General features: G+C 36.0%; 2 protein-coding genes across 2 annotated transcripts; one reads left to right on the forward strand and one right to left on the reverse strand.

Annotated features, from left to right (window-relative positions):
* Nucleotides 1–16,853: 16,853 nt before the first annotated feature.
* LOC112040201 (protein FEZ) lies at nucleotides 16,854–19,353 on the forward strand. Its single transcript, XM_024073101.2, has 3 exons — nucleotides 16,854–17,506; nucleotides 17,976–18,277; nucleotides 18,391–19,353. The coding sequence occupies exons 1-3, from the start codon at nucleotides 17,326–17,328 to the stop codon at nucleotides 19,093–19,095; spliced, it is 1,188 nt and encodes a 395-aa protein (XP_023928869.2). The 5' UTR covers nucleotides 16,854–17,325; the 3' UTR covers nucleotides 19,096–19,353.
* Nucleotides 19,354–19,943: 590 nt separating this feature from the next.
* On the reverse strand, nucleotides 19,944–21,125 carry LOC112039984 (F-box/kelch-repeat protein At3g06240). Its single transcript, XM_024072886.2, has one exon. The coding sequence runs from the start codon at nucleotides 21,123–21,125 to the stop codon at nucleotides 19,944–19,946; it is 1,182 nt and encodes a 393-aa protein (XP_023928654.2).
* Between the last annotated feature and the right edge of the window lie 3,508 nt (nucleotides 21,126–24,633).

Consider the following 24,633-nt stretch of genomic DNA (forward strand, 5'->3'; position numbering starts at 1 on the left):
GTCGGCGTTCAACAAACCTCACGGATCCGCCGAGTCAGGTCCGTTCGACGACTCCATTTCGAGATCAGATCAGATCAGATTGTCATTCGTGGGTTTGGGTTTCGTTTGGGTTTGGATTTGTCATTTTGGGTTTCGTTTTTTTTTTGGATTGATTGGTCGCCTGAGTTTTGGATTTGCAGGTCTGGGTTTCGTTTTTTTTTGGATTGATTGGTCGCCTGAGAGATTTGCAGGTCTGGGTTTCGTTTTTTTTTTTATTTGCAGGTGTATATAAGACGACTTCAGAGAAGTTGTCTTCTTCACAAAGAAGACGACTTCAGAGAAGTCGTCTTCTTTGTGAAGAAGACGACTTCTCTGTAGTCGTCTTCTTTGTGAAGAAGACGACTTCTCTGAAGTCGTCTTCTTCGTATGAACAGTGAAAAAAGACGACTTCTCTGGGTTTCGTTTTTTTCACCAAAAAGGTATATGAACAGTGAAATCGACTGCTCTGAAGTCGAATTGTTAAAAATGCAATATGTTTGAAACGTTGGCTATCTAATAATATTGTTTGGGTTTTGTTGTTATTTTTTTAAAAATCCCTAAGCGTATGAGTTCACCCTTCTTAGTAACGGCCAGATTAATGTCGTTACAACTTACAACTTATTTGTATCGAAAAAAAAAAACTATAATTTTCTGCTTGAATATCTAATCAAGGTTAAAACTTTTCATATTTTTCTCTAGATCTAAAGTTAAAAAGGGGGGAAAATGTTAATAATATGGAAGGTATGAGTGTGCACCCAAACCATCAACTCAATCTGACATTGGTTTTTTATGAATTGGTGGGTTTTTATTTATTATTTTTTTTTTCAGGGTCTCGAGTTTAGGCTGATGGTTTTTTTAACCTACCAACCTGACTTAATCCAACCTAGTTTGACACCTCGAGTTGGTTTTTCATGAATTGGTGTGTTGACTGTTTCTTTCGAAGTCTCAAGTTTGAATTGATAATTTTTTTATATCATTTGGCTAGATGGACCCAACTTTGCCTAAAAGCATTAAGGAAACTATTTAGCCACCAAGGCTTTACAATCCCACAAAGTTGTAGTGTTTCCCTCACAAGTTACATTTTAATTTCATGTCACAGTTGATAGTTGATAACCTCGATAGCCTAGGTTATATTGTGCAAGAAAAAACAGCCCATTGACTTGCTACAACTTTATGGTAATTGCCTCTAAGACATAACTGCCTACTGCCTTGGATGGAGCCACTTTTGTCAATGACCAATGGTCTGACATTAGGGTACTCTAGAATGTTGTATTAACAAGTGTTGGTAAAAAGCTGCTGTGAAAAAGGTGATAATTTCATTCAATAAATCTAGTTACATTAACACAAAATTTTTCACAAACTATTTTTATTTGTTTTACAAATATGTCTATTGTTATAAGTAGTACATAATAAAAGCGGTATTAGTAGTAAGTTCATATGAAACATATTTATTTTTAATTAAAATTTCCCAAGCTAAGAGTGAAAAAAAAAAGTTGTGAATTTTTTTTTTTAACCAAACATTGCTAAAATCTTTTTTCTTTTCTTTTTTTAACTGCGTCATGACTAGTATGATTTCTAGTTTATACTAGTAATAATTAGCAAGCACACACTTAGCATATTACTCAACCGACTAAGCTTCAAGTAATGACTCTGGTCCATAAAATAAAAACTAATTACCCTTATTTGGCTGGAAAGCTTTCGGGTGGGTCGCAAGTAACTGAGATAGTTTGGGCCTAATGAGAGACAAAAATAAATAAATAAAAGAAGTATTGTATACATCTACTAGGACCAAATCTTTTTCTTTTCTTTTTTTTGATAGTCAATTCATATGAAGATTCATTAATTGGGGCAGAAGCCCATTGAAGATACATCCATACAAACTTGGTTTGCTATTATCGTTTCGCGGGGGAGGAGGGGTTGTCTTCCACCCAAATTTCACAATTTGATATAGATTTAGCATGCCTAGCCAACTGATGGGCTGCAGCATTGCTACACCTACTTGCATAGATTGTTTCCCATTCCTTAAAGCTCTGGAGTAAATGTATGGAGCCTTCCACAACTTTTTGGATAGAGCTTGGGGGCGGGTTTAAGCCTGAGAGGGCAGACGTCACAGTCAGAGTGTCACCTTCCAAAATCACTTCACTAAAACCCAGGTCCCTTGCCAGAATGATTCCTTCCTCGGCTGCCTTTACTTCCACTTCCAAAGCACCCTAGGGGAGGGGCAGTTTTTTGCTCAAAGCTCCAATAATTTGACCTCTTTCATTTCTAATTATCATTCCGATTCCGCAATAGCTAGAATCCTTGAATACTGCACCATCTACGTTGATTTTGTACCACCCCAATTTGGGAGGGCGCCATTGAGGTCTAGCTTGAAGGGGCTGCTTGGGGGGCTTGGGGTTGGTCATATTACTTTGTCTGAACTCTTCCACATATTTACTAGATTCCATTGCAATACTCTTTGCTTTTTGCTCCTACCTTCGTGTTTAAAGGCATTTCTATTCTTCCACAAACCCCAAGCTATGATTGCAAAGATTTCCCAGTCAATATCAGTTGGCTTTTCCATGAGTTTCCACACCAAATCAATAAACTCCCCTTAAGATGGTATTCCGTTGGGTAGTTTAAGACTAGATTCTTTCCATACCTCTGTCGCGATTCTGCAATTCCACAAAATATGGCCTATCGTCTCCCTTTCCCCACACAGGACACATTCATCCGACAAAGCTATTCTTCTTTTTTTCAAATAGTGGTTTGTGGGGAGAATATTTTTGCACGTCCTTTCACATAAAGTGTTTAATTTTGCTTGGGCAGTTCAAATTCCAAATAATCTTCCACAGTTTAGTCATTTTCGCACTGTATGAGCATCCACCTCCATCTCCTACTCTTTTGGTCTCTTTTAGGATTTTGAAGGCCACATTGTAAGTGCTCTTGACTAAGAATTCGCCATTTTTTGTCCACGCCCATGATTGAGAGTCCTCTGTCATACCAAGGCTGATTCGGATTCCCAAGATCATTTTCGCTTCATGGTGAAGGAAAGTGCTTCTCACCTTTTCGATGTTCCAGCTACCCCGATCTAAATCCACCAATTGTTCAACGTTTTCCAACTTTGAAGCCTGGTTTCCTGGGCTCACCACCTTAAAGGATTCAGGGGTTGGCAGCCGCCTATCCTTCCATCCTTTCTTCCATTGCTAATATTCCACCTAAGTCCTCTATCGATAGTGCTTCGCGCTGCGACAATGCTCCTCCAAACATATGAAGGATTCCTCCCCAATTGCGCTTCCATAAAGGAGACCTTTGCAAAGTTTTTGCTTTAAAAACACTATGAAGCAAGGAATTTGGGTTTCTTAGGATCTGCTAGCCCTATTTTGCCATCAAGGCCATGTTAAAAGCCCTAAGGTCTTTAAAGCCCATTCCACCCTTAGATTTTCTGGTACATAGCTTCTCCCACGACACCCAGGCCATTTTCCTCTCCTTTTCCTTCTAACCCCACCAGAAGTTTCTAACCAAGGAGTTCAAATCATTGCAAAGTGAGTTGCGGAGTAGGAAGCAACTCATCCTATAAGTGGAGGTTGCTTGGGCAACTGCTTTGATGAGAATTTCTCTACTTACATTGGAGAGAAGCTTTCCTTTCCAACCTGCTATCCTTCTTCCCACTTGGTCTTTTATCTGGCTAAAAACTTTCTTTCTTCTCCTATTGCCAATAGGGGGCAGCCTAAGATATTTCTCGTGTTGTTGTATAATTTGTGCTTCAAATAGGTCCTTCACCTCTTCCTAGGTGTCCCTCGAGGTGTTTTTCCTAAAGAAAATAGAGGTTTTCTCTTTATTTAGTTTTTGACCCGAAACAGCCTCATAGTCTTTTAGAACCTTTATAACCCGGTTGCCTTCCTCCATGGTGGCTCTGCAAAAAATTATGCAGTTGTCCACAAAAAGGAGGTGCAAGATGTGTAGAGCTCCTCTGCACACCGAGATCCCTTTAATTCTTCCCATACTAACCTCCCTCCGAAGCATGGCTGAGAAGCCCTCAATGCATAGTAAGAAGATGTATGGCAATATGGGGTCGCCTTGCCATAGACCCCTAGTTGGGATGATTCTGCCCTTCAACTCTCCATTAATGAGGACGAAAAAGGATACTATTTTAACACACATCATGGAAAGGGAGTTCCACCTTTCTTGGAAGCCCAATTTCCTCATTATCGCCTCAAGATACACCTACTCAACTCTATCATACGCCTTGCTCATATCGAGCTTTACTGCCATCAAGCCCTCTTTCCTATCCCTTTTTTGGTTTATGCGGTGCATGGTCTCGAAGGCGATGAGAACATTGTCTATTATTTGCCTTCCAAGCACAAAGGCACTATGTTCCTCACTGATCACTTTAAGAAAAATTTTCTTTAACTTGTTGGCAAGGACCTTGGAAATAATCTTATATATTACATTACACAAGCTTATTAGTCTAAATTCAGTAATTTTCTGTGGGTATTTTACCTTTGGGATTAGACATATGTACGTTTCATTTAAGCCCTGAGGCATCATACCAGAGTTTAATGTATTCAAGACACAATTGATTACATTAGTACCCACTTCATCTCAGTATTTTTAATAAAATATTAGGGACATACTGTTGGTCTTGGGGCTTTCGTTGGGTGCATTTGTTTGAGAGCAATCTTGACTTCATCCTCCTTAAACTCGTCCAACAGCTTGTTATTCATATCCAGAGAGATTCTCGAAGTAACCCCTTCAACACTGACCTCATGGGTGTTGGGTTGCTCAGTGCTATAAATCTCTGATAAATAGTCCAGGATCATTTGCTTAATCTCCCCCTATTCCTCGTGCCAAACACCATTCAAACCCCACAAGCCTTCAATTCTATTCTTCCTTTGCCTTTGTGTAGCCGTTGCATGAAAAAACTTGGTATTTCAATCCCTACACTTCAGCCATACGGCTCTAGATCTCTGGTTCCACATCACCTCCTCTCTAATCAAGTACTCATTTGTTTCCTTCTCAATTCCTATATTTCTTTTGCCGTTTCATGTAGTAAATTTAGAGCCTCTAGTTGCTTGAAGCAGTCTTGCTTCTGATTGAGGGCCTTGTTAATGTTGCCAAAGACCTCGCGATTCCATCTCTGTAAGTGGGTTTGGCAACTCTTGATTCTATCCTAGATTTGGATGTCTAGGCTTTCCCTTAGCAGATCCCACACCCTCTCTATAATCTCTTTACTTCTCTCATCATAGGTCCACATTTCCCTAAAGAAAAATCTCTTCTTTATGGGTTTCAGAGGTACCCTTTTTTTCCACCAACAAGGCAAGTAGGTAGTGGTCCGAGGTAGTCGTCGAAAACACGCGATGGACCTTTGCCTTGAGGAACAGAGCTCTCCACCCTTCATTTGCTACAGCTCTATCGACCTTTATTAGGGTCCTCTGAGCACCTATTCTTTCGTTGCACCAAGTGAACCTCTACCCTACAAACCCCAAATCCGTGAGCCCACATTAACTTAAATACTCCTTAAAGGACCTCATCTAATCTGCATCTCTATCTAGCGACCCTAACTTCTCATTCGGATGGGCGATTTCGTTGAAATCCCCAAACACTACCCACGGCATGTTGCATTGCTTCTTTAATGATTCCAACAGCTTCTAAGAAATGTACCTCTTATTTGTATCAGGTTGTCCATAGAAGCCCATTTCTTTCCACAGCAGTTTTCCGAATTCTCCATGAACCACCACATCTATATGTAAATTTGAACAACTTTTAAATCTAATATCGGAGCCTTCTTTTCAAATCATCGCAAGCCCACCGCTTCGATTGTCGCTCAGAATGAGATTTCTTGTGTAAACTCAAGCTTGTTTGGATATCCTTCACTTTACCTGAATTAGCTTTTGTCTCCGCAAGGAAGACTAGGATTGGTTTTTTATCCTTCACCTCGTCGGTGAGCATCTGAATCGCCGGGGGTGATCTGAGACCCTGACAGTTCCACGCCAAGACCATCATCGGGCTCAGCGGTGTTGCTCTGCAACTGCCGCCACTCCTCCAACCGCTTGATCTTCTTTCTTTTGGATTTTGTAGGGTTGGTCAGTGGGTTCTAATTTTCTGAGTTCTAAGGTATTCACGTCGGGCTCATGTACTAGAATTAAGCTTTCTCTCTTAATGTTTTTTGGGCAAGTCTCCGCTCCCTGATCTTTGGCATGGGCCCCTTTAGCCAATCTTTTCTAGTGCCCACTCTTTGGGCCCAATTTCTCTACGATCTAACCCACTTCTTTATTAAAGGTCATAGCCATTGAGCCCAATACCTCTTCCTCCTTACTTGAATTTCCTTCTGCTCCATTTCTCTTTAGGCTTTGTTCCGTTATGAAAACAAAAGATGGGTCCCCCCTAATGGATCGTTATCTCCCACTGCATTGCCCCTTCTGTCTCTTTTTGCTAGTCAGACTTTATCCCGCCTGTTATTCCTAGGAAGGGAACAATATTTCCTAGGGATGTGCTATTGTGGTTGACCTCCCCTCTTTCGTGAAAAACCTCTGCGTTCTTCTCCCTCGATATTGTTTTGTTTGTCTCCTTCCTCATAATACTGTTTTTTAGGTGGGATATGGTTGACCTTGGTTCCTCACCTACCTCCATTACGTTGCTCGGTGATAGCGTTTCCACTGCCGTGTAAGTCTAGTCTCTCTTATCAGAGCTCTTAGAGTTTTCTGTTGTTCCCTTATTGTTCACCTTTGGGGCCTCTCTTGTACTTCTTTTGATGATTTCCCCCCTCAACCAAGACTCGTACTGGAGATCCTTTGGTTCTAGAAGGTTATTCGACCCCAAAGAGTCCGGGTAATCTTTAAGATCGTGGCTCAATAGACCACAATTATAGCAGAAGTTAGGGAGCCTTTCATATTTGAATATGACTCATCTTTTTTCGTCTTCCTTAATGGCCACCTTCTTTCCTCGGACCAACCTTTTGGTGACATCAACGTTGACCCTTACTCTTAGGCATTTCCCCCACTAGACTCCGTTTTCTACAATGTCGACCTCCATTACTTTTCCTATTGTTTCACTTATTGCCCAACTCGTTTCTCTTGTTTTGCTCTTAAGGGGTAAGTTGTATATTTGTATCCAGAAAGGTGACCTTGTTAGGGAGATCTCCTTAGGTGCCTGTTCTCCTTCGAAGTCGTGCAGGAGGATTAGTTGCTTTTCGTAGCTCCAAGGACTCATCTTGAGGACCTTCTTCTTATTCTTTCCATCTCCAAATTCCACCATGAACATTTCATCCTTTATCTCCATAATCTGTACTCCTTTGCTTGGCTTCCATATCATCCTCGGACCAACCTTTTGGTGACATCAACATTGACCCTTACTCTTAGGCATTTCCCCCACTAGACTCCGTTTTCTACAATGTCGACCTCCATTACTTTTCCTATTGTTTCACTTATTGCCCAACTCGTTTCCCTTGTTTTGCTCTTAAGGGGTAAGTTGTATATTCGTATCCAGAAAGGTGACCTTGTTAGGGAGATCTCCTTAGGTGCCTGTTCTCCTTCGAAGTCGTGCAGGAGGATTAGTTGCTTTTCGTAGCTCCAAGGACTCATCTCAAGGACCTTCTTCTTATTCTTTCCATCTCCAAATTCCACCATGTACATTTCATCCTTTATCTCCATAATCTGTACTCCTTTGCTTGGCTTCCATATCATTCTCAAATTTTTTCGTAGTGCGTCCAACATGATACTCTTACAAGAGAGTATTTTCATCACTGGACAGTTTTTGCCAAGCTCCTTCAATGCTTTTGTGCTACTACTCCCTAAAACAATGTTTTCGTCTTCCTCCTCTATGAGAGATAGCTTCTGCCATAGTGTTTCTAGTTCTTCTGCCATCACTAAGTTTTGTTCAAAAACCTCACTCGGGGGGAGGCCACCTTACTCTTGCAAGGAAGGTCTTGCAAGACATACACTGCTGTTACATGCACCAGGCACGAGAGCACTTGTAACCCTTCGACCAATTAAAAGGGGCATTGAAATCAGTTAAAAGAAGTATAGTTTCAGCGCTTATAAAAAGGGACATTAAGTGATGTGAGACCCTATGAGAATCAATAAATAGTAATGCAAAATTTTTCAAATCCACAATTGAGATGTGACCTGATATGATTAATACATTATAAAAATTATGATAGTAGTGAGTGTATAAGAAAATGATGTTATTCTAATAAATAATAACAACTTATTATCTAAATAAGTTGTGAAAAAGTTTGTAAATTTTTTTTTTCTATCTTGCATTGTTCTTTGAAAAATACCATTTAAAAGAATGTTATATGTTTCTATCTTCATCTCAAAAAAATAAAAATAGAAAAAGAATTTTCTACCTTTCTATCTTCTCCTAGCAAAAGAAATGTTTTATAAATCCTTGAACTTAATTTGACCATCGTAGACTAGGAGTTAATTTTCTTGAACCCAAACAATTGCCATAATATGATTGGAGCCAAAGAAGTGCAGATTTAAACCCCAAATATGTGGGCCTACGCTTCAAAATTGGGCCCATTCAAAGCTTGTCTGTTTGCCTATGTCTCGAATCTCCAATAAGGACATTTTTTTAAAATAATTTATTTTTTTTAACAATAGGTCAATAGTTTAAACGAAACACTTGTCCTGTTATATATGTATGATCCAAACACCCATACACGTGGAGCCTGCATGCAAGTTAAACAGATCTTTCGACAATTAAGTCAAAAGTATTTCAGTTAATTTAACTGATAAAGTTCTTATACAAAAAATTAATTGGTGAATTATCTTGATAATAAAAAATAATCAGCATGAAGAGGATGCCTTTATTTCAAAATACTATCATATCCATCTTAGACTCAAAATACTATCCTATATATAAATAAATAAATAAAACAGCAAAGTCAGGATTCCCTAATAAGTATTAATGCACTTTCTCCCTTATCTTTCAAACTTGCAAAAATTTATTAGCAAAGTTGCTTCTACCAGTGTTGCTTGCCATCATCCTATTGGTACTATTGCTGTTGATTTTTGTTTGGACTAATATTACTTCTCAAACATAAAATTTTTATTCTTTTTTTCTTTGGATGCCATATGCTTCAAAGTTGCAGTCTAAACTCTAAAGATAACTGCCCTTCCTTGATTTTGCAATAATAGTACGGAGTCCTAACTCGCATAAATAAAGTTAAGGTTATAATTGAACACTTAAATTGAGAGACTCTATTCTACAAGTAAGATTTTTAATTTTTAGATTGAGCAATGCTACAGCTACAAATTATTTTATAATATTTTTACAAAATGTTAATATAGTTAACATCTTATTGGTTTTTATTTAGATCACCATTAATATCACATTTTTAATTACCAATAATCACTCACCACATTAGTAGTTTGTAAAAATTTTTGTATAATAATTTGTACCTCTAGCATTATTCTTTTAGATTTGATCATATATCGAGTGTCAAGTTATTTAAAATTTTAATGAAGGTAATATTGGATATACCTTTAAATTTATAATATTTAATTTGAATCATGCAATGGGTCCATTTCAAATGAAGTGAACCTCCTAGTTCTTATATTCAAGATTTACCTGGCATTATAGTGGAACTTTGTGTATGAATAGGTGTGAACATGGAGTTTTAGACTTTAGTTGATGGCTTTGATGATGCTAATGTTACTGTCTTGGTGCGGTTCTTATACGTCGGCTATATGTCTTTTGTTTTGTTCTTACACGGAGATTAAGTTATATGCTGTGCTGTGCCGCTTATGTTTGAGTCCAAATTTTATGTCCCATTTTTCCTGCTCCACTCTATACTCCACCAAATAAATACTTGTCATGTGTTCACTTAGTTAATTAAATACTATCATTATTGACTTATTAATACTACAGTTATTAATTAATAGTAGTAATAACAATATTTATTTGGTGAAGTATAGAGTGGAGCAGGAAAAGTAGGATAGAAGATTTGGACTCCTTATCTTTATATACTTAAGTAAGATATTATTAATTAGATGACAAATTAATAGGACAATTCCTGCATTTTTTTTGGTGATAGTAATTGTCATCTTTTTCAATTGTCTTCTCTTTATCTTGCATACTTAATTTCCTATTTTTAATTTTTTTTCCCTTTTGTGTCATTTGTACCTAGCAAGGAAAGAGATAGAGTCTTTGAACACACGCGTATTGTATATGAGGAAGTTAGATACATCTTATTTTAAATCAAAACATGATACAAACTGAATTAAAAGAAAATAATTGAAAGATAAGATCATGATTCCATTGATTCTAAAACATTTTCGTAAAATAACTGTCACAATCACTTGTCACATATGCATTATACCTCAAAAGACTAGTTAAGTTACAATTAGGTGCACAAATATGGTTTTGTGAACACTCCCATGCAACCTTCACTCATATTTAATCAAATATCAATTCATATAATTCCAGAGTATCACAAATTCACAATAGCATAACATTAGATGATTTCATCAAGTCCCTGCAAAATTAACCACCAAATCTCAATCGTTGTCAATTGTTTTGGATGCATACAGAAGACAAGGTCTATATTAGGGATAAATACAAGAACTATCTTTATTATTTTAATTACATTACATGTCACCATCAATTCATCATCATGAATTCATGATTAATAGTGTATTAAGAATAATTCTATTATCCCTATAAAAAAAAGGAATAAATCTATTTTCAATTACTATGTAAATTGCTATCATTTGCCTTCAAAATCCCATCAATCTATTCAGCTTGTTAATTCCACCATCAATTGCTACCAGTCATTCATGTATCATATTATTGTTAAAGTCCAATTTTGTTTACGTGTTTCCGTGTTGCGTTTTTTACTTTTTTGCTTCCAGTTAACAAACACCATTTTAGAATGTTAAACTTCACAATCATACTGATATTATACTTTCCCAATAATCTGGAAGTTGAATACAAATTTCCCATATTATTCTATGGATTTGGATTTAGACCCTCTCACATAAACTCAATCACACGGAAAAGAAAAATGAAATTTTTAGAATTTAAATTGGCATATTCCATGTGCTAATTTAGGTGTCAATGAAGGTTTTTTAAGTGTTAAAAACAGGTGTAATTAAGTTAGGTCATAAAAGTTTTTCAAAGAACTGTTTGAAGATGTTGAAGAACATAAGATTTGGTCGAGCGAAATCAGAACTCACCTAAGCGATCATTAAATTTAGGTAGAAGTTCACACAACGTTGTGCGAACTTCTACCTAACTCTTGTTTTAGCGAGATTATGGTAACAAGATTTCTTCTTTTACATGAATACTGATTTAAAATAGTGTTTTATATGTGTGCGTATATACACACATTAAACACTAAGCAAGTTGTACCTGGTACTGTCATTCTAAGCAATGTTACATTAAATATTTTTTAAATAGATGTGAATTTTGACAAATTCACTGTTAAATTATATTATCTTCGTATACTCTCCATGCTTGCAAAATTTCAAGGTGATCAAAGATTAATAACCATGTCATCAATCAATTATTTAAATTCAAGTTTTTGAAGTTTAAAATAATGCATAAAAGATGAATTTATGTATCAAATGGTAAATAATATCCAACTGATATGAAAATTGGCATGAATGTTAAGAGCATATAAAATCAATGGTACGATTTTCAAAATATAAATTCTATAACAAGTTATTAAGTGGTGAAACATTACTTAGAGTTACGTCAAGGGTAAGTGAGTAAATTTGATGCACGAATTTCAAGTAAGGTAGTCAATACCATACCGGTACCAGCCGTACCGGCCGGTATGTACTGTACCAGTATGTATACTAGTATCAAAATATCAACGTTTCATATTGGTTTAAATACCGGCTATACCGGCTAATTTTGGGCAATACCGGCCGGTACTGGGCGTACCGGCAAGTATAGAAAAATGTTTTTTTTTTTTTTTTTTATATTTGTTTTTTTAGTATACAATGGTAACTTTTAAGATTTCTATTTTTTTATTTTGTGTGTGTGTGTGTGTTTTTTTTTTAATTGATACTAAAGTCTAAAACCATGAATAATTAGTTTTGAATTGAGGGAATATTTTATGGTAAAATTTTATATTTATTATAATATACACACACATACATACATACAAAAAAGGTACATTGACCGATATCTGAAATATATCGTACCGCTGGCCAAACCAATACAGCTTTCGGTACGGTATTGACTCCATTGATTTCAAGACAAGAATGCTTGTATACTTTCTTGAGAGCCCATATTGAAAGCCAGGATGCTTTCCCATTGAAGAGTTCTTCAAAGTTTTTCACTTCATCATCAAATTATATGAGCTTTTTATTGCTTTATTTTATTATTTTTGAGATTGTGGTGATTTATTATCGCGGTATATTAATTGGTGAATTGCTAACTTTGTATTAAGTTATGATTAATCCCGCTAACTACAGCTTTGGGGTCTAAATCATATTTTTCATACTGTTTCGAAGTTTTTCATTAAAGTTTTCCAAATCAAAAACAACATTTTTTCATAAAGTTTCGTAGTTTTTCATTAAGGTTTTCCAGATAAAAAACAAGAATATATCATGGTATATAAGATGAAAGGCCAACCGCGATTGAAGCTTTATAGTATTTATTTATTTTATTGCTCAGATAAGGTTCAAAATAGTGACTTACTAGTTAAGCAATTAGGTTTAATAGGATTATAAAGTCATATGATATTGATGGAAGGTTACTTTCAAAGAGATCAACCTCGGCCTAATAGATAGACACAATATATGATTCAATATACAGCAAAACATGAATTAAAACGATAATCAAGGTATTGGATTTCTCTTTAATTCCAATACTAGTAGTTAAATTTCAATTCCAAGTTGATAATGGAGCTATATATTAGCATAGTTGTTATTGTTGACCACTACCTTGAAATTCCTTTATTTATTTATTTATAATTAAATTGAATCTGCTGTAGTTTTCACTAGGGCTGTATAAGCAATCCAATTCAAAACACAAAACTTTTGTTTTGTTTTGTTTTTGTTTTTGTTTTTGTTTTTTTTTTTTTTTTGATACTTTCATTAACATAAGGCAAAAGACTCAGGATTAACATTACAAAAGTGATGTATGGTAGGGGAGGTTTAATTACATAAATCAGCAATTAAAATTGATTTTGGAAGCAATCCACCATGAATGAATCATCTTAGAGGGTCGCAAGCCTATAGAACTTTTTTGGCTGAATCAAGCTGAATGCTCGTAAAATTATCACTTAATTAAAGTTGAATGCTTATAGAATAATGCATAGTGGTTCGAATTTTCCTTTTTAAAAAAGATATTGAATAATAGAATTCCTTTCAGATTGATCATATGCAACCAAGGTTCTAAGTTACCATGGTCAATACTTAATAGGATAAATTATATGAAAAGAAGAAAGAATAATTAAAAAAAGTAAGGAATCTGGCACAAGAAGGCAATTAATATTCCGGGACAATGGGGTTTAAAAGTAATTTAGCCATGTGTCCATGTTCTTTTCTTTTGTTTCTTGTTTGAGCTGTTCATCATTTTCTTGAGTGAAGAGGTTTAAAATTATATTTAGCCAACCAGCTTGGACTAATGTTTGGTTTTATGAAGTTTACTCATCTCATGAATCTGGTGCCAAAATTGACCACTATAAGCCCCTAAATGAGTCGTAATTTACGTTGAATGGTTGAAAAAAATGCATGAGTATATAATACACTGCATTGGAATGGAATGTAGGGTTAGCTTGTTTGGTTCAACTTATTTTTACCTTAAAAGGGAATATACAGTTTTTTAAAGTCTCACTTTTTTCAAGTTATAAGTTATAACTATACTTTAACATAATAAACAAACTAAGTTGATGAAAATAAGCTCATTCACATGCACATAAAAATTGCACACATTTTTTTTTAATGGAAATTGCACAAAATTTAAAGCATAATAATTTTAAGTGATAATGGAATTTGGGTAGTCTATGAAAACTATTTTGGAGCTAGGCCACCTAAATTATGGTGCTAAATTATAGAAATCATGTATTAGTCAATAACTCTAATGTGGATTTGCTACATTGGGAACGTGATTATGCTTTGGAGGTTAATGTTCACAAAGAAAGAGGTTGGAACGCTTTGGTTAAAAGAGTTTGACCCATTTTTCAACTTATGTTGCACGCATGGGTTCCAAACCCTAGGTCAAGGAACAGACAAGAAAGGCTTCAAAGTTCAAACGAGGGCTACACTTAGGAAGTTGAGTAAATTTGGAGTTCCCAGTTGGCCATTTGACTCTAAAGATCGTCACCAATTCATTAATAGGTAATAGTTTGCTATCCATATGGCAGACATGGTTAGCAAACTTAAGCAATGATCAATTTCTTTATAATTAGCACAGTGATTCACTGATTTGAGATTCCCAATTTTTTTTTAATAAATATGATAGGATTTAAATCTATGATTTCCGTTTCATAATGATTGCTATTTGTTGTCTAGCTAAGATACTAATTGATTTCTTTTTGGCGTAGGCAAGATTCAATATTGATTTCTTTTTTGTGTAGGCACGATTTGATCCCTAATCCTTTATTTGACGACAAAAGATTACCAATTGCACTCTCGGCATTCATTTGGGCTTCTTATTTTTTATCAATACAAAAATATGAAAAAATAGTAGTTGACATGAGCAGATATGTCTTTGTGCTACCATTTTGTTTGAGAAATTAGGGGAGTCCAGTGCCCACCTACTCTTAAGTTGAAATGCGGCATCTCAAAACCGGGTCAAGCACATTACTAAATAGTTTTGAAATTGAGAATTTCTTATTCCAATGTTCATAAAATCAAGGGGATTGACTTGTGCTTGAGATTGTAATGGCAAGCTCTTAGAAAATTAAGGTTAATTATCTAATGGTTCAATGTGAATGAATTTTAACTAAAGAAGAAGGGTATGTATTTAAATTTTAAAATGTTGCCAATAATATATAGAGAAATGGCATCTTGTATTGTTAAAAGAGATCCACACAATTAGAGTGCAGGTTACCAAATTCTAGAATTTGACTAAATGTGTCAATTTAATTATTATGCAGCTGATTTCTTCTGGTATATTGGGAGAAATTTTTTAGGTCCATATTACTATAGTAAATGCCAGGTTGACAATCTAACCCATGGAAAATTTGTCAATATTTTCCCAATTTTCAGTTTTTACCCCTTGCCTAATTTCATTTCCACTATGTAAATCATACCTAAATTATAAACTGTGGCTAATCAAGAAAATAATTTCCCTCACTTTTTTTTTTAATGTCAGATGGCAGCATTAGTCAAACCAAAATTTAAGTGGTTCAACTGCCATTTTCTTACTATTTGGTAAACTGTCCAATTTTACCCTAAACAATGCAATTTAATACATTAAGCCTTGAGCAAAACTGTCTGCCTAACCTTGCCATTACCTTCTAGTATATCTGGGAAAATGTTGCTGGCGTTGGCAAAAGAATTATGAGGGCAGGGTAGTTATAATGTCAATATGTCATATTGTCTTGGCCCTCCCATGGTTTTGGGGGCAGATTAGTAGCCACTTTATCATAATTCATAAATGAAAATTTTGATCATACAATGAAAATGTCCTCTCATGTGCTTAGGCCATGTAACAATCCCTTATTGGTCATTCTGTCTTACTGTGCATTTTACAAACAATAACTTCTATATTAGTCATCATGTTGACTGTAAAATAGTGCAGGGGTCTACTCTAACTTCAACTATCAAACAATTAGATTTTTCTTGTTATTTTTTTTGCTGTGTAAAAGATTCTGAATAACAGTGCTTTATAGGTTATTTGTTCACCCTTTTCTGCTTAAAGTTCATGTACATATTATGTGTCAAGAATATTTATACATGTGGTTGACTTTGATTAGTCTCTTGAGGACCAATAACTTATCCCAAAATAAGGTGACTGAGGCTTGGTTTTTGTTATTGCTCTTATACTGGCACTCTGTAGAAAAAAAAGGAAGAATAGAATGAAAAGAAAATTTGTGTGAGAGAAATATATGATATATCTTAGTACAAAGCTGTCGTTCTAGAAAAATATATAAGTCATTACATTCTGATTAATTAATTGTACATATAATTAGAAATCAACATAAAATTATTATTGAGAGAGAGAGAGAGAGAGAGAGAGAGAGAGAGAGAGAGAGAGAGAGTGGTGTTTTTGGACTTTGGCTTAGCTTGCCAAGTAGTAGATCAATAAACTAGAGGTGGGAAAAGTTCAGCTGCCCTAAGAAAGGAAGTTTGGTGGATGCCCCCTCAAAGGGTCAAATGGTTATTTACTATATTAGTATATTTCAAATTAATTAATTCTTAATTGGTCCCACTTTCCCTAATTCTCAGTTGAGGAATCACCAAGAGTCCAAACTTGTCCACACTGACATGTCACATTGTTCATATGTGGCAGAGAGAATGAAGGGAATAGAAGCCCTTGAAGAATGGAATAGAAATGGTATTGTTGGATCGAGGACACCAAAATTTATATTTTCCTCAATGGAATTTGCTGAGAATTTTTTTAAGATTGAATATGAATTTCAGCTTTCTATATTGGAAGTTGCTCCATCCAACAGTTCACAAAAAAACAATTGAATCAAAGATTATTTTAAAGGAAAACAAATAAAATATTATTATATACATGACATAAGAAACTTGCTTTGTCGTCTTGTTTTTGATTTGTTGAAGATAAAGTGGGGACGTATCAATGACTATTGAATATGAGGACGTATGAAAACAATTTGGTCTATAGAATCCTGGAAGCTGCTGATTTTGTAGTCATTGAGATCCTTAATTTGGATTTTAAAACTACCATATATGAGGTTCAAATTAAGGCCAAGTGAGAACTTAAATTAATTAGTCCTATTCTCTTGACTTGTGTTCCTTGGTAGCTGTTTCTTAAGACAGCTTATCTTAGGCTTCTTCTCACTAAGTCATCGTGATTTTCGTGAAAACACACAATCCAATTTCCATTGGAGTCACCCTGAAAGGACGGCTGAAGCTTCGGAAGCAGACCTCTTCTTAGGATGCATAAATGGCTTTGAACTAAGAGAACTGTACTGTGAACTAGTGCTCCTTTGAGTTCATGGTATTAGTTTTGCTTAATAGTTTGAGCAGTTAATACTGTTGAATTAGTTGTTCTTAAAGACTTGACACTTGAGGGGGTCTGCTTTAGTTTTCCAAATTTTCTTTTCTTAGTACAAAGCCTACTTTGTTTAGCATTTTGGTGGTGGCTATAAGAAAATATTTATTTTTAAGTTCCTTGCGATTCTAGTGCATATTTTACCTCTTCAACTCCGTCAATATTTATAAAGGAGAGGAAATGGATGAGAAGAACGATGTTGATAAGGTTGATGATGTGATATTGCCTGGTTTTCGGTTTCATCCAACAGATGAGGAGCTTGTTGGGTTTTACCTCAAGAGAAAAGTTCAGCAGCGAGCTCTCCCTATTGAGCTAATCAAGCAAGTTGATATTTACAAGTATGATCCATGGGATCTTCCAAGTAAGATAGTCCCTCCCTAGTGCATGGTCCTACTCACAGTTTGACTGCTTGATTTATCTTCCTTGTCTGACTTGTTCTTTTATGTTGGGTTAGGCTGCAAAGCATTTCCTTTCTTCTCATTGCTTAGCTGCCTAGCAACAAGAGCAATTTCTTTTCGTTTTCTTGCTATAGAATATTATCAATTGTAATCACTGTTAAAACTATTCAAATAGCTAGGAAGTCCATCTAGTTTGGTGTAGAGTTTCATGTCATGTTTAGATAGCAAACAAAAGTCTAACATCATCACTGTACTTAGATAGCTTTGTGTACAATAATATTTTCCAAAGTATGTTTAGTCTTAGAGCTTTGTAACTGATTTTGTCTTTCTTGAAACTTTTGCGGATAAACTTTCTGTAGTTATGATTTTGTTCAAGTTTTGATGAATAGTGAACCTAATGAATAGTTACCATGTCAATTTTTTCTTCAAAAGAGCTGGCAGCTAGTGGCGAGAAAGAGTGGTATTTCTACTGCCCAAGGGACAGGAAATACAGGAACAGTGCACGGCCAAACCGAGTGACTGGAGCTGGGTTCTGGAAGGCCACTGGGACTGACCGGCCTGTATACTCCTCTGATAGCACCAAATGCATTGGTTTGAAGAAGTCCCTTGTCTTCTACAGGGGTAGAGCTGCCAAAGGGATAAAAACTGATTGGATGATGCATGAATTTCGGTTACCTTCTCTCACAGAATCAGCACCACCAAAGAAGCTCTTGGATAAAAACATTTTTGCAAATGTATGTGTTGTATAATTGTCCATCTCCTATTTTTTCTTTAAAAGCATTTCTGGATCCTAATACTCTACTTTATATATGTATACTAAATCATTGTTTTCCCATTGGCACCACAGGATTCCTGGGCAATTTGCAGGATATTTAAGAAAACAAACTCTATGGCACAAAGAGCTTTTTCTCACTGTTGGGTCTCTCCACTACCAGAAACTTTGGTATCTGATATGTTCACTCAAGGTACAAACCGCACTCAGTTCAGTTCAGAGAACATCTCTTGCACAACTGAAATTGGGTCTGCCATTCAATTTTGCAGTACTAATGACTTGCAACAAGCCCCTACTAGCAGCTTCTCTGCTTTTGATATTCCTTGTAAGCCCATTAATCCTACAGTCTATAAGCCTTCCCTATTTCCTGCTTCTAATGGAGACCTTCAAAGTGGCTTCATGTTCTCTCCACTTGAAGTGTCGGGACCCATGAAGTGTGCAGTTGATACCACTTCAATGCTTTTGAACCCTGCCTTAATTGGTGATGTGAGTAATGCCTCTAGGACTACAGACTTCGAAGGGCCACCACAGCAGTTTAGTGGCTTCTCAATCAGTTTGCCACAGGAGATGCAAGAAAACTTGGGCACAGGAGAGGATGTGTCAGGCCTCAGGAAGAACCAAGGTGCAGCCCTCAATAACCAGTGGGAAACCATCCAATCAATTGGATTTCCCTTCAATTTGCCTTCAAATGATGCTTGGAGATCTAATCTTCCATGGGATTCACCTCCTTGTCCAAGTGAGATGTCTACTAATTACTCCACAAATAAATGCTATACTTGAAATGAAAAATTGGGGAAGTAAGCCATATTCCAGCCCTGCGGGATTATGTTGGGCCAAAAACATGACAAAGTTTTGCCCCAAACCAGTTTGGAGTTATTTCCTCCAACTCACTATGTGGCAGTTTGTAAGACTATCTATGTGTGTTATGTAAACCAGTTTGGAGTTAAACTTTGTCCAAAAAAAATTATTTTGTTTACTATGTCATTGTATAGCTCCATATATTCCATTAATACAAGTTAAGTCAGTTGTTTCCTTTTATCTTTCTCTCTCTTCCTTTTTATATTTTTTTAATTCCTGCTTTTTTGTCAACATAGCTATATGAAAAGAAAACTAAAATCAATAAGCAGAGTCCGTAGTACTCAACTCTGTTTCATACTTTCATTATGTAAAACATTCACAGGTTGAATATAAATAAATAAATAAATAAACAAGCAAAGATGCTCACCAATACATACAAGGATTGATGGACTCCAAATAACAGATTCTAGTATCTTTGATTAAGATCTATATGGGAAATATTCAATCATAATTAGCAGTGGTGATCATAGACTTGCTGACCACTGTACCGCTACTCTTCAGGTTCAGTGTAGCACAAAGTGAAAATACATATCCTAAGCAATAACCAAAGTTTGTATGTCTTCCTAGACCAAAGTAAATACCAAAGGAAGGAATAGTTGAGATGGTATGCAAAAAGGTCTACCCAATCCTCTGAGATGCAGGTGTTGCAATCCATCACCCAATCTTCATGAGGCACGTTGGATTATACAGAGCTATCCATTATGGTCCTCAATGGTGCCAAGATCAAAACCCTATTTGCAACAAATGACTCTGTTAAGAATAGAGTTTTTCTATCCTCTCTTCTTGGCCTCCACCTTTCCTCTTGTGACTGAAACTAGACTCTCCACATAAGTAATAGCCTGTGATACAAAAACTGAGCCTGGAAGATTTCTAAGTTGAAGATGCTTAATTTCCTGAGCTCCGAAGTCATACAATAGTATATGTCCTTTGTCATTAATTAAAGCAAGCTTATCATCTACTAGAAGAAGCTGATCATGCAATGTTAATTCTACTATGAGGGATCCAATTACAAATTGTTTGGTCCAAGACTCCTCGGCCCCATATTCATTCATCACCCATATATCAAACTGTTTTGTCTGTTTTAAATCATAAATAATCAAAGCAGCACAATCATTTAACACAGCTGCAGTTTTCCAAATCTTCTCAATATGTGAAATATCACCAAGATTTGGCATCTTCATTATTTGAAACACTTCATCCCTCATGTCAAAGCATACAATGACCTCACAATGTCGTCCGTGTTTGTCCAATATGATACAACCAGGCCAATGATAAACTCCATTAAAGTATAAGTTATTACTACATTCACCAGGAAAATTAAGGATTGAATGATCAAAACCCGTGTCGATTTGCCTCCAGGAATCAGTACTTAGGGTGAAAATATGAACAACTGGATGTAAAATCTGGTCAATTAAGTCATATAGAACTGTCGAATAAGTACCAATCTGAACCAGCTTATAGTCATTAGATATGTGATCATAACCAAATGCAAATGTGGGATAATCGTAGCAAACATTAGATGGACTATGGACATGACTAGGAGGATTGGGAATGGCCTTATATTCTCTAATTGCTGGATTCCATAAGAACAAGCGTGAGCTTAATTCTCTTAAGCAAATTATTCCGTTGATGCAATCAGATATATATACCAATCTCTCTGGAATAAATGGCATGCCCAGACTGACTCCAGAATCAAGACCATCAGCTATGTGCAGGGACATGACAGACCTTTGGGTGGTGTTGGTACTATCTTCAACCTCAACAAGAAGACTTGAATTTTTTTGAGAAGAATGGTGGCGATGGTGTTTGGCAATGAAAGTATGGTTTTCGAAAAGATTGTACCATGACTTGTTTACACACTTGAAACGTATTATAGAGATCACTGGAAGCCTTGTGAGAATTTCTTCCAACAAGTCTTGTGGTAGATAGGAATAGGACCTTAACCTCCCCATGTTTGTTTATTGATTGATCGTGGAGGCAAATAATTTTGAAGAGCAATGCTATAAAGAAGGGAACCGACTTAATTAGGGGCTACTATTTGTAACGTAGGAGTGTTGCAAGTTACAACCCCTCTAGACTCCTTTACTGGGTGTGTTTTATTGTCTACCAAGTAATCTGTTTCCTTTTTAGAGAAGGATGAGGATGACACGTTTCTAATTAAGGAAACCCTATTTGATGGGTCCAAAAATATTGGCCGGTATTTGTATCCTTCCCAAACTTCTAACAAAGAAGACTTTAAATTTTGAAGCGATCAAAATGACAATGCTACCTCTGTGGAGGGGTGGTGTTGGAATTACGGCAAAGATATGAGATGTCTTCCAATAAGTGTTTTTGTTTGATAGACAAGATCGAATTTCAACTTATGACCTTGTTCAATGATGGTTTTTATCATACTAAAACATCAATTTTTTGTGTAAGTACATAAGAGTTAATGGAAGTTAGTCCCATGGATCCATTTTGCGAATATAGAAACCTCAAAGAGTTATAAATAAGAATTGAAACCCTAGAGTATTTTTGCAAATGACCAACCCTATTGGGTGTTTTTGCAAAATAAAATTTTGTTAATCATAAATTTCAGTGGGTAAATTATAGGTTTACATATACTATTAATGTAAATCTTATATTGTAATTTTTTTTTTTAAGAAACAAAATCTTATATTGCTTTTTTTTTTTTTTTTTTTTTTTTTTGAGATAAAAGCTAGAAATATTATTAATAAGCAAAAACAAGATACAAGTATAAACCCGAGTGCACTACTGGGAAAACAACATACACCTCCAAAAAAGCTACTGCCCTATTACAGACATAAAGCCGAGGGCACTATCAAGTATCAACAAAATGCAAACAAGTCAGGCATCCCATTGAGCAGCAACCAGTATTTGTTACTTGTCCAGGTAACCAACTGTGCCGTCGAAAACAATCTTTTATTGCTAGTACAATGTAAACTAAGAATTTTCAATTTTTCAATTCAAATTATATATGTTCAAGTTGCATAATTTCGTTTTTGTCCTTTTATTTTTTGGGTCAATGTGGTTATAAGTCAAAACATTAATCTATAATCAGAACTAACTGCAAATGTGTACAATATTGTACACATTTGTTTAGTGTATAATGTAAATCTTACATTACTAGTACAATATAAATTAAGAGTTTTCCAATTGGAATTATAGATGTTCAAGTTGCATAGTTTCATTTTTATCCTCTTTTTTTTTTTTTTTTTGGTCAACGTGGTTATAAGTCAAAACAAAAATCTATAAACAGAGCCAGTAGTTAACTCTGTTTCATTATCTAAAACATGCACATTTTTTTTAATTAAAAAAAAAAAAAGGAACGGGGAATGAAAATAAAAGGATTAATGGAAAAGACAAAAACATATTTGCAATTAAGATATGCACATTCAAGTGTAAATTATGTGGAAACAGATCTATTAATACCAGTAAACAAACAATTAATTAGAACTTAGTTGGCAATTGATGAATGATTATCCATAGAGCCCAGATAAATCACAAATACCCATTTCACTAAAACTCAAAAAAAAAAAAAAAAAAAAAAAAACACTCAATAACACCTTTAAGACACAGGAGAGAAAGAAATTACCAACACGAGCGTAAGTTCCTTCAGGGATTGCAATGCTCAGATCGGTTGGAACCAATGCTTTTCCTCTTGCTGGTACTTTGGTCTCCGTTGCACTGCACAAATCATAAAAACCCCATAAACAATTTTTTCTTTTTTCTTTTTTTGGATGAAGAAACATTGAAAATATTGTGGATTATATGTGTATACATATACCTGGAGAGATCGTAGCCAGCAGAGAGAGGAGAGCCTCTGGAAGGCAAAACAGCTTTCTCAGAAAGCTTTTTCACTCTGAGTAGTGAAATGGGGTCCCTCGAGATTTCAGCAGCGACGCCGTTTTGGCCAAGCTTTGGGAACTTCAGCGATGGTTCTTCGATTTCGGTGCTGTGGTTTTGGAGATCTGGCTGAGCCATGGTGAGGGGCTGAGGGCTTTAGAGAAGGAACGGTTGAGAAATGGGTATGTGCAAAAGCTGAGATTTAGGAACTGAAAGGAAGATGAGTTGGGTTTAAATAGAGGGGTTGCCACCAAAAATGGAGTTTCGCGGGTTTTGGCGCCAAGCTTTCCCGCCATTTGCTTGTAGCGACTCATGGTTTTGAAACCCGGACCGCACGGTCCAACGGGTTAACCGGAAACCCGCTATTCTTTGAAAACCGTGGACGGTTCTTACTTCTTAGAGATTCAACCAATTCAGATTTTTTTTTTTTTGATACTTACAGCCATTGTTGAAGCTTCTCAACCACGGTGATGCTGTCAGATCTTGAGCTTGCATCTCCATTTCTTCTTCTTCTTCTCGTTTTTGCTGTTTTTGCATTTTTGCTCTTCTGAAGTCCGCTATTCTTTGCAGATGACATGATGAAGATGAACCTTTAGTTTTTTCTATCACGGTCTCCTAGAAAGTTTAAACGTTTGGCTGTCAAAGTGTAAGCGTCAAACTCTTAGCTGTCAACCATTTACTTGGGCTTGTATTAATAGTTAGCTAATTTTTTAGGGGCGGGCTCCCCTCCCGTTATAATATCTCCAGTTTTCTCATGTTTTTACACCGATAAAAGACACGTGGCAAGCAACAAATCCTAAGGTTAGAAATAAGCCACATAATTTTCTCCACCTTTTAACCTTTTTCAGTTTTCAATAAAATTTTTCTGGGTTTGCTTCAATCATCTGTTAAGAAAAATAATCTTTCAAAATCATATTTTGATGGTTTCTACTATCACAAAATGATCAGCCACTCCAGACCCATATCTAGGAAGCTCAAGAACTCTTTCAAGAGCTTCAAAGCTTGATGGAACAACTTTTGTTGGAGAACAGAACAATGAATTGGGGGTTTTGATTTGGGTTTTATTCAATTGTGATTTGAATGTGAAGAGAAAAGCCAATTAATTGGATAAATGAATCAAAAAATTAAGGAATAAAAGATTAGAGAAGAATATATGGCTGCTTTCAAAGCTTTGAAGAAGTTGAGGAAGCTTTCAAAGCTTCCATGGCTGATTCTTTCACAGCTTTCCAAGCATATTCAGAAGTCCCATGCGAAACCCACAACCCATCGGAACTCCCACGGCCAGAAATCCATATCAAACCCGATATCTCACCTCCCCAAGCTCGCCAGAGGACCTCAATTTCACACGCCTCCACCAGAACGAGCCTCGATGCTCATAGCGGCATAGCCATGAAACCCACCGTGTCAATCCAAACAGCCATGGTTTCTTGTTTTGCTATGCCAATCTTAGCTGTGAAACCCACAGTTTTAGTCCAAACCCATTGCCATCAAGTTCTGATCTGCCAATTTGGACGCATCTGATGCTCAGGTAGATGAGGTCCGTTTAGGGTGGGTATGTTGGGGAAAGATGTGAAGAAGAAGGAAAGACAAAAAAAATTGAGAGAAAAAAGTGGT

This window comes from Quercus suber, unplaced genomic scaffold (genome assembly GCF_002906115.3).
Source record: "Quercus suber isolate HL8 unplaced genomic scaffold, Cork oak 2.0 scaffold_5, whole genome shotgun sequence".
Lineage (NCBI taxonomy): Eukaryota > Viridiplantae > Streptophyta > Magnoliopsida > Fagales > Fagaceae > Quercus > Quercus suber.